Here is a 19,641-nt window from a genome sequence, read left to right on the forward strand (position 1 = left end):
TGCTCTGATTTATAAACTGGGGAGACAAAACAACCTCTCTGTAAGAGAATGGCCCAATGTAGGAGGGCTAACTCCTCAGGACAAGACTCAGCAGTTTATCTACACCTCAAGGAAAAATGACACTCTTTTGAGGACAGTAAAGTGCATATTTTGGACCAAGAGATGGTGTGAAAGAGGCAATTTATGCCAGCCTGGAAAAACTGTGGCACCGCTTGTCATCAACATACAATGCCACTTTGACATCCTTACCCCGGCGGTTCCACAACAGTTCACACTCATGTACTTTGAAGGATTAACACCTGCATCAATGAGAATCATGGTACCATTGTGACTGGATAATACTTCAATTTATTCAGTTGTTGGCTGAAACTCACAGGTGTAAGAACCTGTGAGTTTTAGCCAACAACTGAATAAGTTCAATGGAACCATTGTGATTGTCTGTGACTGTACTACTCTCAAGGGTTTAAATGCTGTGGAATTACCTACCAGTAATTTGAACTGAAGAAGCCACTCGGATGAGTGGTGAAACATTTTCAAGACTTAATTCTACTAGATACTGTATATCATGACCTGGATGAATGAGAATCTTCATAGACATATATATATATATATAAATATATTAGAGGAGAAATGCTTTCATTAAAAACATGCTGGCCCCTTCTGATAGTTTTAAAAATGAAAATAAGATACGAAAAAAACAGGTTAGGACAAATAAAAGGCACGTTTAAGTGCCATGGTAAAAAGTGTGGTTCTTGTAATTTTGTAGCACCAAAGAATTTCCCTTAAGCAATTTTAACATACCCCCACCAACAGCTTTTTGTAACTGCAAAACCATTTATGCAATATATGCTTTGATATGCAGTTGCAATTTGAAAGGGAGAACTAATAGGGCCATTGGTACAAGAGTGAGGGAACACTTGTATAATTTCCAGAGAAAGAAAACAAATCCAATCATAAATACTTCTTAAAAACAAATAACTGTTTTTATTTGATTTAGGCAAAGACTGTGATATCCCAATTTCAAGAGATTACAGAAGGAACTAACGCCGTACTTCCTTGTTTCTTTTGCAGACTTTCTTTAAAGGCTTGCTAACCCCAAAATGTTCTTGGAACAATGGAAATACATATATGATTTTACATTTTATCAACAAAAAGTAAGTACAATTGTGTGACTTTCTTATAAGTTAGATTGTAAGCTCTATGGGTAAGGGACCTCCTTCCCACTGTATCTCATACCACAGGGCACGTAAAGAAGAAGGAAAGGCTAATAAAGCTGCAGGCATACCTTCAGTTGTCTCAGTAGTGCCCTTAAGTCTCCCCATATTTCTCCCGTTCAGATGATCAGAAGCCAAACAGGAAGAAAAAACGCTGAGCTGTGTAAAGAAAGTTCCCATAATGCCTCACTCCTGCACAGACACCCAGACCAAGTGAACATGCTCAGTTAGTTAGACTATGGGGCACATTTACTAATCCACGAACGTCCGAAAAGCGTCCGAATGCGTTTTTTTTCGTAACGATCGGTATTTTGCGATTTTTTCGAGCGCTCAATACGAAAAAGTAATAGTCATAATGGCTATAAAAAAGTTGCGACAATTCACGAAAGTCATAATGGCTATGAAAAAGTCGCGACAATTCACGCAAGTCGTAACGGCTACGAAAAAGTCGCAAAAATACGAAAAAGTCGCAAAATGTTCGTTTTCCAATCCAAATTTTTCCCATTCGGATTCGTGGATTAGTAAATCAGCCCCCAAGAGTCAGCTTCCTGCTGATTGGCTCAGATCCACATTCCTAAGGGGGGGGAGTGAGTTCTTAGCATTCTTGAGGGAGGGGGGAGCTGGAGAGAGGAGACAGCAGAGAGCTGCGTGTCTTTGGCACATGAATTAGACACAAGAAATCTTTTCACAGAGAAGTCAGTGCAGCGTTTCTGTGAGTGCTTATGGCTGTATTTACATAGACCTTTCTGATAAAGCTTACTTAGTTTTTACTTTTCTTTCTCCTTTAACCTCTCTGTATTTATACTTATGTATTGTATTTATTGTGAAACTTGCCCTCCCTGTGTGTAATTGTATACAATGTAAGATTGTACAGCGCTGCATATCCTTGTAGCACTTTATAAATATACATACATACATACATATGGACCACTACTTCAGTTCTTGTTAAAGTTCCACTGATGTCAGCCCACACCCCTTTTATTACACCATACTCCCTAAATACAATTTTTATTTCATATGCTACTGTCCAATGTGTTATTTGTCATATTTAGACCAACATTTTGAAATAGGGTATTACTGCTGATTACCAATACTTTTTGGGGAGAAACAAGCAGGGGTGCCATATTTATGCTACTTTCCTATGGCCAAAAGGGGAAGACATACATGCTGGTGGAAGACTGTACAATGCTGATGTGACCCACTTTTGTCACCTTTGGTTAGTAATATTTTGCATAAATAAAAATGTGAAAATGTTATAAATACTTAGTAAATTATACCAACATCGATTTTTGAAGCGTTATTAGAAAAAAAATGCAGTTTATTATTTTTGCTATGTAGTGTCATCTTACTGAAATACCTGCACTCCTAACAATTCAAGAGCACTGTATAGCCTCTGGTTGTACATTTGTATGCGAATTCCAGAAAATACTGCAGGCCTAGGCAGAGCAGTTCTTCCCTTCAACACCATAAATCACTGCACTCTTGATTGTTTACTACTGTAGCTAAGCATTTATCTAGATAAAAGCAGGAAGGCATTCATCAATAGGAAATCTATAAAATGCAGGCAGCATACTGTAGAATATAGCAATGGCACTTGCTAAACATACTCTGTCTTAACAATGGCTGAGGGGTTTAGGGTAATCTATGTCACAGTATCTTTCTCCAACTGAAACTGACTATGACAAAATTGCTACTTTGTAGGAGAGACTGAAAGGAGTTTAACTATTTTATTATATTCCAACATGCAACTGCCTAATTTACGGCAATAAATTGGTTCATAGTGGGTCGTGGCAAATAATAAACTGGATGCCATAAGACTGATTCTCCCGAAAATAGTCAGTCCTACCTAGCTGGCAGTCCGCAGCAAAATGCAGTCTAACACTAACTTGTAATAGCTGGAAATAAAGACTGTTGCACACTAAATCTATGTACACAAGACTGTTTGAAATTGTTGACACTAGGCAAATGAAATGCATAATTATACTTACAAATATAAGCATTTACCAGTGTGCTCAGATAAGGTTGGCATACCTTTACACACATACTGTGTTCAAAAGCACTTGAATTTGTTTAGATATTAAGGCTCATTTATATCTTCAAGTGCAGTGAGCAAAAGTGCAATTGGTGGTCATTTTAAGAACAGAAGGTAGGAAGGACTTCCTCAGTGTCAAGTACTACCATATGTAAGTGCAAGGAGCACATTTTGACACAAGATCACGCGCAACTCACTTTGCTGAAAAGCACAAGTTACCCACTGCACTTACAGACTTAATTGAGCCCTAGTGTATAGCTGCTAAGTATGGGAAAGTTAAACACAGTTCACTTCAAATGGAATTCCACATACATATATTAGCGTCAGACATGCACCCGTATACAGTGCTACTGCACTGTTAATGTGCATCAGATGCAAAAAAAGGAGCATAGAATAATTGTCTAAACTGAAAACATTTAAATGCAAGCATATTAACAAAGGTTATATGGATTACACTGCAGACAATTCTATAATTGGTTTTAGGGCTCATTTACGACTACAAGCACAGTGGGCAACTTGCACTTTTCCCCTACAGTGAGTTGCACATAAACCGTTTCATTAAAGTTACTCGAAATGCACACTTCGCACTTCCGTAGTTGTGCTCAACACCGCTCAGTCCTTCCTGCCCTCCTTCCAAATTGAATGCTGCTGTGCCTTTTTGTAGGAAACCCTAGAGCTACTGCCCCCTGGCCAGGAAGTAGCTCTATGGTTCCCACAGCACCCTTTGTCTATTGCTGCAGTTGCACCAAATGATAAAGACTGGAAATTATGCCAGACAGACTTCAAAAATATTAAACACATGATTTGCAGAAAAGTGCACCTAAAATTGTGGTAATATTGGCACCGGCTCAAAATTGGTCGGTGCAATTGCCCCCTATAGGACCCACTGAAGAAAGAGGATAGATGGATGTGTGGCAGAGTGCCAGGTAGAGATTTTGCACCCCAGCCATTAGTACTTTGTTATGTGTTTATGGCAGATACTTGAATTCAAGCAGTTTCCTGGAGTAGAATATTTTATTATGTGCAACTTTATAAATAGTTCAAATATATGGGATAGCAGAAAAATAATCTGCATCATATGCAGAAAACATATATTAAGATTTTATTTCTGCTACCTTATGTAAAAGTGTTCATTGTCAAACAACCCTGTAGTCTATTCAGTTTGCTAAAATGTTTTGCCAATAACAGGTACTCAAGTGACATATGGAGTATATAACCAAGGGGAAAAAAAAAAATAAAAGACTATCCACCCACAAACAATCATGTTTGCTGCTTAACAAATGCGATACCTTGTGCTCCATATGAATCAATATAAATGTCAACGCCTTACAGTTTACATAGAAATCTATTCAAACAATAAGTGATCTTATTTTGAGGTGAAAATATCACACATATCCATTTTAATGAGCTTGGTACATATTTGCAGCAAAACTCGTAGTTCCGCCAGCATCAAGATTCCTACATCAAGGTTGACTTGCCTGCCATCCCTGTTTCAAGACTGACTTCCCTGTCACATCCCTACATCAATATTGATTCCCCATTGGCCTGACATCCCTGCATTAAGATCAGTTCATGTGCATTTTGTTGCATCTGTCAAGTGTCAATTGAAGGAAGCATAAAGGCTGCCCTAAACCCAGCACACCATCCGGACTGGCTGACAAAAACACCTTAACGACAACAAAATTTTGCCTTCCCATTGACTCCAACACATTTCAGTGAAAATTTATGGTTTTACTCATTTTTCAGCAAAGTGAATTATTATTTCTAACACACGTATTATTTTTATTCACTGCACTTTTATTATCTTATATTTAAATTAAGGTCTGCAATTAAGCCATGGAACATCTGGCTGGATATTGGTGCAATCTGGACTTGCATTGCATCTGCAATATGATTTCTGAAATCTAATTATCAGTTGGGTCACTCTGATGATGGCACAATAGATATTAGTGCAATCTGGAGGTACACTTGGGGTCATATTTATTACAGTATGTAAGCCAACGTCAGCGGCGATGTTGCCCATAGCAACCAATCAGCAGATAGATTTGAGCAGTCACCAACAAGTTCGAAAATAAAAGCTAAGATCTGATTTCTTGCTATGGGCCACATCACCGGTGATGTCTTACACACTATAATAAATATGCCCCTTGGATTGCTGACATCATCTATGAATGAACCCAAAAGAGAACATATGGGTGACTCTGGCCCCTGCAGTTCCTGATCTTTTTTTCCCATTTCCAACCTTACCATTTATCTATGGTGTGACTACATGGGAGATTGATCTTTTTTTGGGGGGGGGGGGGAAATGTTTCTGTATGGCTAAAAGCCTTCACTACTAGAAATCTTGGGAGTAGGATATAATCACATTTTTTAAACTTTTAAAAGGAAGCTTGCCTGATATTATAATTCAGAATGGTTTTAAACAATCTTGTGACTCTGCAATAATTATATTCTTTTCAAAGTACAACAGATACAATTTTGAATATCCTTCTGCAGTATTTCCACAGAATTCTGTCACTGGTTTGCAAATAATAGTAATGGCACTGTTTGCTATGTGCATAGTGACCACAATTTGTTTAGCACTGAGTAACAATACCCTGCACTTGGCTGGAGACATATATAATAGACAGAGTGATAACCAACACAGTTAACAACCATTTTCACAGGATTCTGTACGGTGTGCCCTGTATTAGGCTTCCTTTGCACTCCCTTGTGCTTAAGAATAACCTAGCGGTCAGATGGGCAGTCCAATCTGTTCATGGCACATCTCCATCTACAACAGCATAAGCAGCATAAGTATTAAGGGAAGCTGAGCTACTTATGGATCAGGCCTATGTGTGGATTAATATGCCAGTCCCTATTCTTATGTATTAATGTAAATATGCAGTGAAACAATTCTCAATAAAGTGATATTCAACCTGTTATAGGCCATGTAACATGCTCTGATTATATTAAAAGCATCACTGATTGTATTACAATACAAAAATGTCTATGATGTCCTTGGCCAATCTAGATCCTTTTATGTGGCCCCTGCATGCACCCTGCCTACACCTAATTAACATATACATGTTTGAATGCATTTGTTGTTGATCCATCTACACGGAACCTTCTGTGTATTTTCTAGAAATATGTAGTATCTGACTGCAGCAAATGTGCAGTCAGGAACCTGGGCCTGGAAATGTAGCTGTACTTCTAAAAATTCTCCATTTTTAAAAATAATGGCCATCCCATAACAGCACTACATGGGAAATGTAGGTATAAGATTTAAAATTACGTCATTATGCTCTCAGTTTAAAAGTTAATCTAAAAACAATTAAAAAAATAACTGAAAAAGTTAATGTCTAATTAAAATGAGGGATACCATTTCTGGGGGGGCATAGGCACATGCAACATTTACCGGTGTGGTCCTGCCCATGCTTTCTAGATAAAGAAAAAGATCTTTAGGTTAAATACTTCTTGGGTATATTTTCCCTTTAATTCTGCCCTATGCAGAACTGGTGCCATAGGGAAGATTTTTTTTTTGTCAAGCCTTTGCAAGTTTTATTTTGCTACACTGTATATTTTTCTACACAAGTATAATTTTTCTTAAAAATATATGCTTCTGTTATTTTATTAACATGTCTAAGAAATGTAATTAAAATATCTGGTGGATCTCACAATACTGTAGACTGCTCTCAGCTTGTCTTGAAATACAGCATATTTCACATTATCCTCTCAAAATCATGTTTGTGTAAGGCAAATAGATACTGGCTGTATATCAATGGTACCCTCTGTATCCTGTTTTTAACACACAGGGGTTAAAAGTTTCTCTCACACTGTATTCTTATATACCCAGCTCACACAGAAGGCACTCTGACTTCAACACTATTCAGTGTAAATAGAATAATACTCACTTACCATGGCTACAAGACAGGCTCCTCTCAAATCGGTTACACAATAGATCCAGCATAAAAAAATTATTGAAGGAAGATAAAAGAAAAAAAATACAAATATAACATGAAAACTGCCACTTCTTTTTCTTCTTTTTTCTTAGTTTTCCTTAACAGTTGCTTTTCTACAGAGAAGGCAGCTGACATTTATTTCTACCCTTTCAGAGTATCCATGGGAATGTGAAGGAGTCAAATGACACTGATGGTATCTGGGTTTTGCAGTTTCTCAGGGACACCGTGTTTGTGCACTATGTGGGAAGAGTTAACAAGGTGTGCCCCTGAGTGGGTGTGGCAACAATTTTCCTGACAAAGCTCCAGCAACAAGTACTGAGTCGTCACTTGGCAGGAGACAAAAAAATGCCAAACCTAATTACAATTTACTGTGTGAGATAAAAAAGAGCATGACATGTATTTGCAGAAATAATGAAAAGTCAACAAGAGTCATTGATTCAGTTCTCATATATTATGTTTATTAAATTCTGAGCACCATAACGTCATTGGCTGGTTGAAGAGTGGAAATAAAAGTGTGCCATGTAGGTGCATAATAATCATAGGCGGATTTTCAATAAGGCTAGGGGAGGCCAAGCCTCCCCAAACCTGCTTGGCACATTAAAAAAACCAAAACAAAACAAAAAAAAAAAAAAACTTACTCCCTTTCTGCAATGTCCTGGAAATCTTCTGTTCCTGCAAGCCGGTTCTGCTGTGCTCTGATTGGAGCTTTCTTCTTGTGGATTCTCCAATCAGAGCACAGCTTTCTTGACAGACAGTAAAATTGACCAATCAAAGCACAGATGCAGACAGGGCTCGGGAGATATTACTAACTGAAGGCAGTGCAGAAATGAAGACTGAAAAGAAGAATCTGCAGACTATAAACTTTACCTGAGAACCAACTCTCAACTTTTGCTGCAGATTTAATTCCACTCCCACAGATACTATACACAGGTGCTATACACAGGTACTATACAGTTCTAAAGGCTGAATCACTAGCTGAAATTAAATTGTTTTTTGCCTGACCTGACATCTATAATATCTCTATCACCTATCCTAACAGACGGTAAGTTAACTCTTTCCCCCTGAAAAAGCTCATTGTGCTTTTATATATTTGTTGTTGTTGTTTTTTGCACTTACTATTTTTTTTTTTTTTTTACTTTTGTCATTGTTTTGTTCATTTCTAGTTAGTTACAGTGGGGCCAATGTTGTGTATCAGTGCCAGTGTTATAGTGCCAGGGCCTGAATATCTGGCATTAGTACCCACTGCCTCTCACTGTGTCACTATGGAATTTCATAATGAATTTATATAATGAATATGTTAATTGTGTAATTAATTATGGTAATTAATTGTGAGACGAAGGGGTACGCTCCCGAAACGTTGCAGCTACACTTTGAATAAACCCGCAGGGGCTAAGCTGCGCTCGCATTATACTCATCATCTTTCTTCAGTTTCAAAATAGGCCACTCCCTTCCCTTCAGAAAACTGATCAGAGAGACAGAAGAATGACTGATTTAACAGGTATAAAAAGTAGCATTTACAGTGGCCTTTTTACTTTTTTTCCTAACATGCTGAGGGCATTGTTGGTGGTTCAATAAGATTTGGACATTAAAGGTGAACAACCCTTTTAAGCCAGCTACTATCCCTGGCTATAGGTGGGGATACTAACCCTCATTGTCATATTTTGTTTTCCAGCCATGTGGGAGGATTTGAAAGTGTGGGGTTAATTCTTGGATCACTTTAATGGAATGCGGTTTTGGCACATATAGGGCCGGAATTTGAACTTTGGCTATGTTCTTGAGCTGTTCCATATTGTGGAAGTTGCAGACCACGGAGTGCAGTTTCATTCAGATAATATAGGTAGTGGTACATTAAATTAATAACTTGCCTAATTCTTTGCTGCCCTCTTACCTTTGCTGTGTTTAGTTCTGCATTGTCTTTGGCTTAACATCTGTTTTAAGGCAGCACAGATATAATTTTGCTAGAATGTGATAGTTGGTGCAATGTTTGTTTTCAGTGGGACTAAATCAGGCAGGAAGCCACCAAAGCCAAAGAGTCAGGCTGGCGTTGCCCTATGCACTTGTGGAATAAGCATCACTGTTAAGGTTGGTCACAATTGGGTCCCTAGCAACAGCCACAAGAATGGTGTATAACAAAGAATGAAAGGAATAGAATTTGCTGTGTGAGTTGGAGGGTATAGTGGTGAATGATGCATTCCGGCTTGAAGTTCTCCTGTGGTTGTTGTGTAGTGAGATTCTATGGGGCAGGATTTGTCACCCATTCCTTTGTGTTTAAGCTCCTAGGAGTTTTGAATGTTACAAAGAATTTTACAGGCTAGTTCAGTGTGTTATTGGAGACTTCTATGTCTACAAGACTATGGTACAGTTGCATAGGCCCACATTTGTGGTTCTCAGTAGAGCAAGTGGTTACACATTGGTCTGGGAGAAGGGGGGAGATCTGATATCAAATGTTGCTTGAGCTGGTCAGGCTGATTAAGATTGTGTCTCCTCCTCACATGCTGGTATTGCATTGAGGTGAGACCAGTCTTAGCAGGGTGTTCCAGAGGTAGCTTATAATATTGATAAAAATGGATTTGGAGCTCATGCTGCAGTTGTCCAAAAAGAAAATTACTTTTTTAGAAATGATGGGTAGGATACATTGGGCATTTCACTAGTTGGCTTACGACATTGGGGGTTTTGTGGTTTGTCATAATTATCTGTAGCTGTTTCATTCAGGTTTCTTTCAGTGAGAAATAGTAATAGTAATAGTTATCATTGTATGATTTTCTGTACTGTATACTGTATATTTATGAATCTACACATTACACATTTAATGTGTGGTAGGCAAGCCCAATACAGTGTGTGATTTTATAGCAATATTGTGTATTTCTATTTATGATTAATGTATTTTTTTTTTTTTAAGGTGGTGACCTTCACTTTCTAGGGCTTTCTTACTCCTGTTATCTATTAGGACAGGTGGTCAATTTTATTTATTTTTTTCACCAAAATTTAGGCTGGGAGGCTCCCTGCCTATGATGATTTGGTATATTTTACACATTGACTTGAATAATATACATATATTTTCTGCATAGCAGTGAGTATATGCACAATAATGAACTGACAATTCCTCATCAAGTACCTAGCACCCAGAAGAAATTACAAGAAAAGCTGGGCTGTGCTGATGAGTATCTTCCAATACAATAATGAACTAGCCCATAACACAATGAGGAACTGCAGGGTTCCAAAAGCCAGCTTAAAGAACAATTAAAAAAGATTTTGCAGCTGATACAAAGTTTGGGACATAATAAAATAATGAGCAGATCACACTAGATCATTTGTTTTATGAAAATGTATTTGTATCTTTAAAGATCATTAAAATAAAAAAGGAATGCAATATGTTCATTTATACAGTGGCTTGCAAAAGTATTCGGCCCCCTTGAACTTTTACACATTTTGTCACATTACAGCCACAAACATGAATCAATTTTATTGGAATTCCACGTGAAAGACCAATACAAAGTGGTGTACATGTGAGAAGTGGAACGAAAATCATACATGATTCCAAACATTTTTTACAAATAAATAACTGCAAAGTGTGGTGTGCATAATTATTCAGCCCCCTTTGGTCTGAGTGCAGTTAGTTGCCCATAGACATTGCCTGATGAGTGCTAATGACTAAATAGAGTGCACCTGTGTGTAATCTAATGTCAGTACAAATACAGCTGCGCTGTGACGGCCTCAGAGGTTGTCTAAGAGAATATTGGGAGCAACAACACCATGAAGTCCAAAGAACACACCACACAGGTCAGGGATAAAGTTATTGAGAAATTTAAAGCAGGCTTAGGCTACAAAAAGATTTCCAAAGCCTTGAACATCCCACGGAGCACTGTTCAAGCGATCATTCAGAAATGGAAGGAGTATGGCACAACTATAAACCTACCAAGACAAGGCAGTCCACCTAAACTCACAGGCCGAACAAGGAGAACGCTGATCAGAAATGCAGCCAAGAGGCCCATGGTGACTCTGGATGAGCTGCAGAGATCTACAGCTCAGGTGGGGGAATCTGTCCATAGGACAACTATTAGTCGTGCACTGCACAAAGTTGGCCTTTATGGAAGAGTGGCAAGAAGAAAGCCATTGTGGGAGACACAGCAAACATGTGGAAGAAGGTGCTCTGGTCAGATGAGACCAAAATGGAACTTTTTGGCCAAAATGCAAAACGCTATGTGTGGCGGAAAACTAACACTGCACATCACTCTGAACACACCATCCCCACTGTCAAATATGGTGGTGGCAGCATCATGCTCTGGGGGTGCTTCTCTTCAGCAGGGACAGGGAAGCTGGTCAGAGTTGATGGGAAGATGGATGGAGCCAAATACAGGGCAATCTTGGAAGAAAACCTCTTGGAGTCTGCAAAAGACTTGAGACTGGGGCAGAGGTTCACCTTCCAGCAGGACAACGACCCTAAACATAAAGCCAGGGCAACAATGGATTGGTTTAAAACAAAACATATCCATGTGTTAGAATGGCCCAGTCAAAGTCCAGATCTAAATCCAACCAAGAATCTGTGGCAAGATCTGAAAACTGCTGTTCACAAACGCTGTCCATCTAATCTGACTGAGCTGGAGCTGTTTTGCAAAGAAGAATGGGCAAGGATTTCAGTCTGTAGATGTGCAAAGCTGGTAGAGACATACCCTAAAAGACTGGCAGCCGTAATTGCAGCAAAAGGTGGTTCTACAAAGTATTGACTCAGGGGGCTGAATAATTACGCACACCCCACTTTGCAGTTATTTATTTGTAAAAAATGTTTGGAATCATGTATGATTTTCGTTCCACTTCTCACGTGTACACCACTTTGTATTGGTCTTTCACGTGGAATTCCAATAAAATTGATTCATGTTTGTGGCTGTAATGTGACAAAATGTGTAAAAGTTCAAGGGGGCCGAATACTTTTGCAAGCCACTGTATGTGCCAGTCCTAATAAAGAATATAAGAGATGCAAATGCAAATCTAGTAGAATTAAGTCTAAAGCAACTGGACTTTCTCAGTTTTCTTGAAAATGTTTCACCGCTCATTCCGGTGGCTTCTTCAGTTCAACTAACTGGTAGGGAATTTCCCATTATTTAAACCCTTAAGGGTAGTACAGACACAGACATCCAATCACAATGATTCCATTGAACTTATTCAGTTAGGTGTTGGCTGAAACTCATAGGTGTAAGAAAGTGTGATCCAGGCCCCAGTTTTATTGGTTGAATGTAGAGTTGCTGGCAGCAAAAGGGGGTGGAGCAATGACATCTGGGGTGGGCCGGCGGTTGGAAAGGTGAAATCAGGGGGTAGGATGGTGTTGTTCATGGGTGGGATAGTGATATGGGGGGCTATGATGTCACTCATCCCAGAATTGGATGGAATTTTGCCAGTTTTACAACCCTGGAAACCAGAAAGGAGGTTTTAAACTGAACAGACCTTTGAAAAAAAAGGCTGTTTCGTTCAAAACCAGACAGGTGGCAGCTTTAGTTCAATAATTAGAGCTTTTCCGCAAAAAATATGCTGAACAGACTATAGAAATCATAGAGGATGATACCACAAGGCAATAAGTGATGATATAGTGATCACACCTTGTTATACCTGATCATATCTTCAATGTATCCAACCCGCTAGCCCTATTGATTAGTTTTTTTACATCTATTAGCAATCAGGTATTGAGACAAGAAAAAGAGCTTTTGTTGTGTGCTCTGCTTCCCATTTACTTATTGAAATAACTGTCAGGCATAGGCTGGCATAAACATCACAATCATACTATCTGCCATACAGCTTCACTGCCTGCAAAGTACACTTCCTCTCAACTAACAATATTACAATGGTGAAGCAACTCAATACTTGGGTCTTGCAAGCTAGCTAATTTGATTACCAGTATGTAAAACTCTCCCTTTACTCTGTATTGTGACTGTTTTGTAAACAGTTTACTACGCAGGAGGAAAATCTTTTGTTGAGACGTTCGCTTTGTGAAGCTTTCTTTTCCTATACGTTAATTGTTGTGTGCCACAATTTAACAGTAGTGTCATGCACTTCAAACAGACAATACAGGCCTGTTCTGTTTACATACTGAGCCCTGCAGGGCAGCATGAGGGTGTAGCTTATTAACAACACTATGTAAAAAGGACATTTGGTTATTTTTAATATATTCCCTGTTTACAAAGTAAACTCTAATATAACAAAGCCCTGATGGCAAAATCCACCTCTACAAACTTTTTTTCTGTCTCTTTTCAAATCTTCTTCTTGCATTTTTATAGAGAACAACCACAGACCTATTTCTGTTATTATTCACAGAAAAAGCATCTACTTTCTACCTTTGTATGCAAAGCAAAAGAAATCCTGTGAAAGAATTATTACAATTTTTATGAAATACCCTATAACCCATATTAGCCCAATTACCAGCAACTGCTCCCACACCGCTATGAAACAAAATGAAACTTGGGGTATTCCGTGAATATTTATATTTTAGGAGTGAAACAGTATTCCTTCTGCTAAACATACACGCATAAGTAGGATCTCTTTACTAAAAATTACTTAAACATGAAATTAAACCAATACGGTTGTTTTGCCACCAATATGGATTCATGCGGTTACCAGCTACTGTTTTATAATTACAGAGAACATGAATTTCTGTTTTAGGGCTGTGGCAGACGGGGAGACTAGTTGCCCGCGACAAATCTCCCTTGTTGCGGGTGACTAATCTCCCCGAAATACCATCCCACCCGCGAGTATGTAAATTGCCAGGGGGATGGCATACGCGGCGCCGCAATGATTTCGGCAAATCGCCGGTGCCGCGTATGCCATCCCACCGGCAATTTACATTCTCACCGGTGGGATGTCATATCGGGGAGGTTAGTCACTCGTGACAAGGGAGATTTGTCGCAGGCGACTAATCTCCGCGTGTGCCACAGCCCTTAAAAGTGGTGCATGGTTTCCTTCCTGTGATTTATTCTATTTCTATTCATTATCATACAATGACTGTGGTGAACCCAACTAATGTATGTATAAATATACTCAAGTGGGAAACAAGTGGGAAAACAAGTGGTCTCTGCCTAGACCTGGATGACTGGGAGGAGGTGTCAGATAATATATATTCCCCATTAATAAGCACATATTAATTCAATTTAAAATTATACAACAAAATTCTTTAACACCTAAGAAATTACACCAGATGGGTAGCTTGGAGCACTCCAAATGCCTTTACTGCAAAAAACCTGGTGCTGATTTCATCCACTTACTTTGGAACTGCCCAGACATCCAGAGATTTTGGCAACAAGTGATGCGTTTCTTAGCAGACAAATTCTCTTTACCCCAAGTTCTAAACCAAATCACATGCCGATTGGGCCTGGTGGACTCCCTACTACCCAAGACAGCCTCCAGATCACTTATGAGGGCTCTTTTGTTCCATTAAAAAAAAAACTGTGGCCTTACACTGAATGGGTCCCTCATCCCCTACTTTAAGTAAATGGATAAAGTTGATAAACTCTCAACTTGAACTTTACAGGTTAACCTATTTAGCCATTGAGGATGCCCACAAAAGTTTGAGAAGGTATGGACCCATGGGTGGAGTCTCCAGCAACTGTTATCTAGAATACTACTATGCATTTTCCAATTCCAACCATTAATCCCCCCTCTTTTTTCCTCCTATGTATATATATATATATTGCATGGGTTTGTATTTATGTTTCAAATGTAATCCGTATACATCTCAGTTATCTCTTTAGAAACTCTGTTGGGCCTTCTGATAACAGTTTGCTGATTATGCCATTTTCATTTGTGCCCCATATCCCCATTATCCCCTTCCTCACCCAAATATATTGCTGACCATCATCTTGTCACTCTTCCTCCACACACCTCTCATTATTTTCATTGTCACCAAATGCACTATTTATTATGATGCCCCACACCTACCTCTAATCCCTTCCTCACACCGCTGTCACTACTCCCTCCATTCCCCACCACACCTCTTGTTAACAAATATTATTACTTTTAATTATTGGTTATTAGAGACACTATCATCAAAATATAACCTTTGTAGTGTTGGGCAAATTTACATTTTAGTCATTAAGAAATCTGGAGGAAAATGTGTTTGACCAAAGATTTAGCAGCCCTTAAACAGTAATGTCTCATGCTTAAGCAGCTCTCCCCCATCTTTTGAGGGTCAGAGACACTGTACATGCTCAGAGTGTTATGAGTGCTGTTGAGAAGTTAAATTTAGGGATTATGGGATTCAGATATGGGTTCAGAGCAAGTCCTATTCACTAAACTCATGTTGTACAAGAGTGTATTTAACTAGAAAAATGCTCATTTAGAGGTCACAAAGCATTTCTGGCTGCTGTCTGTCAGAAGCAGGGCAGCAGCCTTGTGCCTTACTATTAATAGAATAAAAATACATTTAGTTGTTATTTAATAGTTTAAAGTTTAAACAAAGTTACATAAAACCAAATCATGCTTTGCTATGTAATAATTTGACTACACAAGAGATTTATATGCAACAGCACAGAGCTGATTTATTGCGCCTAAAAAGGAAACATCAGTTATAAGGACATTACTTAAAAACAGTAACTTATAAGTATTTATGTTTTACAAGTTCTGATATAGGGTGGAGCAGGAATTTTGGATCACTCTAGGGAGACATAATTTTGTCTGGAGGCTATAATCTACTATGAAAGGAAAAGGGGTGCACTTCCTAGAGTTCTGATAAATAAATGTACATGTAGCATAATGTGGGGTTTACAGCAACCACTTCAACCCCATAGCATGTCTGTTTCAAAGAGAGTCAAAGCCTGTCAGTCAGGTCACTTGCACCCACTGAGAAAAATAGCAGAGCAGATTAAGCTCTAAACATGAAATAATTTAATAGAAAACACCAAGCAACGATAATGATAGAGCTTGGAATAGAGAAAAAGTAAAAGTAGATAAATAAAAACTTAGGGTCCACAGTCCCACTTCCCACCAAAGCCTATGCATGCCAACCAATCTCCAAAATAACAAAATCTGGCAAGTGCCCAAATTACTTATACAGCTAACAGGCCTAATGAGCAGACCTTAGCATGGGTCCCTACGAGTGGGACAATTTCAGTAACTTCAGTAATATCTGATGTTACATATGGCTGCATTGATGGCTCTCTTATATTTCCTTACCTATACATATAGGTAACTTCCTCCCAGCTCGATCAGTACCCTGGATAAGAAGGCTCAGAGTCAAGCTTGCATTGTTGCTGAAGAGAAAAACCTTTTTAGCTTGTCTGAACACATTACCTATATACATACACGCAACAGTTATAATTTGTATAAAACTTCTTCCAGAGCAGCCTGTTACCATAGCTCGGGATTTTATGAGCATTGTAGCAATAAAATGTGCTAGACTGAGTGACTAGGAACTGTATTTATAAAATATGAGGTTAAACCCTGGCCAAAGGGCAAAATTGTGAGTTAGCAAAGTGCACCCTGACAAAATGATATCATACATGGATAGGAGGTACACACTAAGCCACTTTAATTAGAGAAACAGCTAACCATTTACTATAAGCTGAGATCTTCACAAAGGGAATAGAGGGTAGTGATTTAACAGATTACTATAGATATAATTTAATACATGGCCTACATATTTATCTTTTATAAGGTACACATAGCATTTAACTGCTGACATATTAAAAAAGGGAATGAGAAAAAACAGATACATCTCTGTGCCACCTGTCATTTAGATGAATGAAAACCACACATCATGGTTTGTTATTGGAGTTTTTGATAGGAAATGCACATTTGAACCGTTTGGGGCTCATAAATGCCTATCAACAGTGGCTGTCGTTAGTCTACATGATTGGATGTATCTGGCATTTCTCCATGGCTTGAAATCCCCAACAGGGGGATTTTAAGGGTTCAATCAGGCTAAAACTGAATTACTTGCTTTATAAGGCTTTTTGTGGTACATCAGTTACAGATTTTACTATCTATTTTACTAAATATTTAGGGAGGTGGTAAAGGCCTATCTATTTTATCTATATACCTTCCTTAATCTGCCAAAATGAAAAACACTTAACAAAAACATCTGAACTATATAGGTTTTTGCATTGTATTTTAACATTTAAAAATCAGTACTTTGCACTATTACAGTTTGCATGATTACATGCAAACTGTAATACAGTTGATGTGTATTCTTTGAATTTATTGTAGAGATCGTATTCACTTAGTATATATCTCTGAGCCATTTCATAAGAAGGAAAAGTAGGTAAGGAAGGATAAAAAAAAAAACAGCTTGCCTAGCAAGTATTGCACAAACACATTCAGACAATTGCCATAGCAGGTAATGAGGAGCATTTGATTAACATTTGAGTGCCCTGCCTTGTATAAATGACTTGCATATTTATGGATATTTCCGGTTTATATCCTTGCAATGAGCACCTAATTTCTGTACTGGCACCCAAAAACACATTAGACCAAAAAACTTTTCTCTTTAATCAGGTTCAGTGTTTTCCTATAGACTTCACGAGAGTTGTCATGTGATAAACAGCAAAATAAGTTTTTCTTACTGAATTACATCTGGCTCTATGGGAAAATCTGGAACTGAATTAGGAGACAGGATTTTCTCATCAAATTGAATTACTCCAACCTAAATCTGGGTGTGCTCCCTTTCTTGCCTCCAATGGCTGGCTGGGTTTTTTTTATATATAGACACTAGTGGGCTGCCCAACTGAAGCTGCTGCCCCAGACAATGAACCCCTGGGTTCATATAGACAATATGACCCTGTGTTTCCCAGTGACTTGATTAGGAAATGCCTGAAAGTGCCAGTACTAGGAAAATATGCTGGTGAGACTGTCAGACTGAAAAGGGTATGCATTTGCCATTAAGTGAATTCAGCTAGCTGAAAAACAGCCCCATGTGCCATCGGCATATGAGATAAAGCAAACATGACATTTTGATTGCTGCTACTTGTGGCTGCAATCAAAATGCCACAATTCAGTTGAATAGGAAGGGAAACATGGTATCCTGAATGGTAAGCAATTCAAGATGAGTAGTAAAAGTTTGATTGCCACACCAAATAGCTGTAATTAAAATGCCCCATGTTATGTGCATAATAACTAGGAAGGGCTGCTATAAATTATGCTCAGAAATTTAAACCTAAGTAACTAGGAAAGGCGAAAACCAACACCTCAGTTACAAATAAACTTCTGTTAAATAAAGCAATTTTATAAGGATGGTCAATTTATAAAAGTTTTCAATATATGTGTTTTGTATTAATTTAAATGACAGGCACATATACATTGACAAAACATATACATTGGCCTTGACTGAAGACAGTACCAAAGACCACATTCCGAAGGAAAAAAAATGTGTTATATAGCCAACATAACCATAAATGCTGGAGTTGATGGATGGTACAATGGATGGAATTAGGAGGCTGATAGCATAAGGGACAAAGTTACTTCAATACAACAATGAGAGGGACCAAATTCTGCACTAAAGCTTTTTGGTACCTAGTTAAGCTACTCAGAACAAAGGCCACAAAACAGCTTTACAGTATATCATTTTATCAAATCCAGCAGGCTCAATATTTGTTGCCACTTTCCCTGTATACCTAAAGGCCTAGAATTGGGAGCCAACCTGCTAAGTTATATATTACCCTACTGACTGTCTGAATGCTCTTATGTAAAACTTTGTCATTAATTAATAAAAGAAAAATCATCATGAAATCACGTCTTCTCTTTGTGAACAGGAAAGTGATTCATAACTTAATGCTGTGTCAGAACAAACGCTTGTTATAAGATGTGGAAATTGTTAATGACATCATTGTTTAAGGATAGGGAAAATTATGAATAACCTACTGAACTGTCAGAACAAGTGCCCATTGTGAGCCTGCCAAGTCTTTTTCATATCGCCATCATTGATGTAGCCATACTTTGAACCAACTCATGTAACACCCTAATAACTGTAGTACCTGGTTGTGTTAATTGTTTACTGTTCCTTTCTGCTCATTAGCAATTAATAAAACATTAAATTAGTTAGGGTCTAATTACTAGTTAGGGAATCTGGATTCCAATTACTATATGAGCATTAAATTCACAAACTAGCCATGTTACTATTAATACATATCTAAATATAAATATTTATAAGTAAATCCTAAACAGCATAACAGACCATGGGCCTGATTCACTAAAGGGCGATAAAACGTGCGCTATTTTTATTGTGCGCTTAAAATTTTTACCGCGTCTTAATTTTGGCGATTTTTCGCACGATTCACTATAAGCATACTCGCGCTTTTTTACGCGCGATATTGCATGCGTTATTTAACTCGCGAAAAGACTATTTCAATGCGGTATTTGCCGGTACATGCGCTAAATTACGCGAATAATCGCCGCATATGAATGGTAGCATAGAAATAGTGTATAAAAATTGTTGCCGCATATAAATGATGTATATAAATATTAGCCACATATAAATGGT

General features: G+C 38.2%; 1 protein-coding gene across 4 annotated transcripts in view; it reads right to left on the minus strand.

Annotated features, from left to right (window-relative positions):
* The window catches only part of crybg1 (crystallin beta-gamma domain containing 1), a 154,711-nt gene that overhangs the window by 86,488 nt on the left and 48,582 nt on the right, over positions 1 to 19,641 (minus strand). Inside the window, exon 1 of one of the 4 annotated variants that reach the window (XM_004914553.4) lies at positions 7,144 to 7,361. The exons of the other annotated variants lie outside the window; for them this stretch is intronic. Coding sequence (XP_004914610.2) covers positions 7,144 to 7,146 — 3 coding nt within the window. The 5' untranslated portion in view covers positions 7,147 to 7,361. Of the gene's footprint in view, positions 1 to 7,143; positions 7,362 to 19,641 lie in introns of those variants that run through there. 4 annotated transcript variants of the gene reach the window in all.

Source organism: Xenopus tropicalis, chromosome 5 (assembly GCF_000004195.4).
Source record: "Xenopus tropicalis strain Nigerian chromosome 5, UCB_Xtro_10.0, whole genome shotgun sequence".
Lineage (NCBI taxonomy): Eukaryota > Metazoa > Chordata > Amphibia > Anura > Pipidae > Xenopus > Xenopus tropicalis.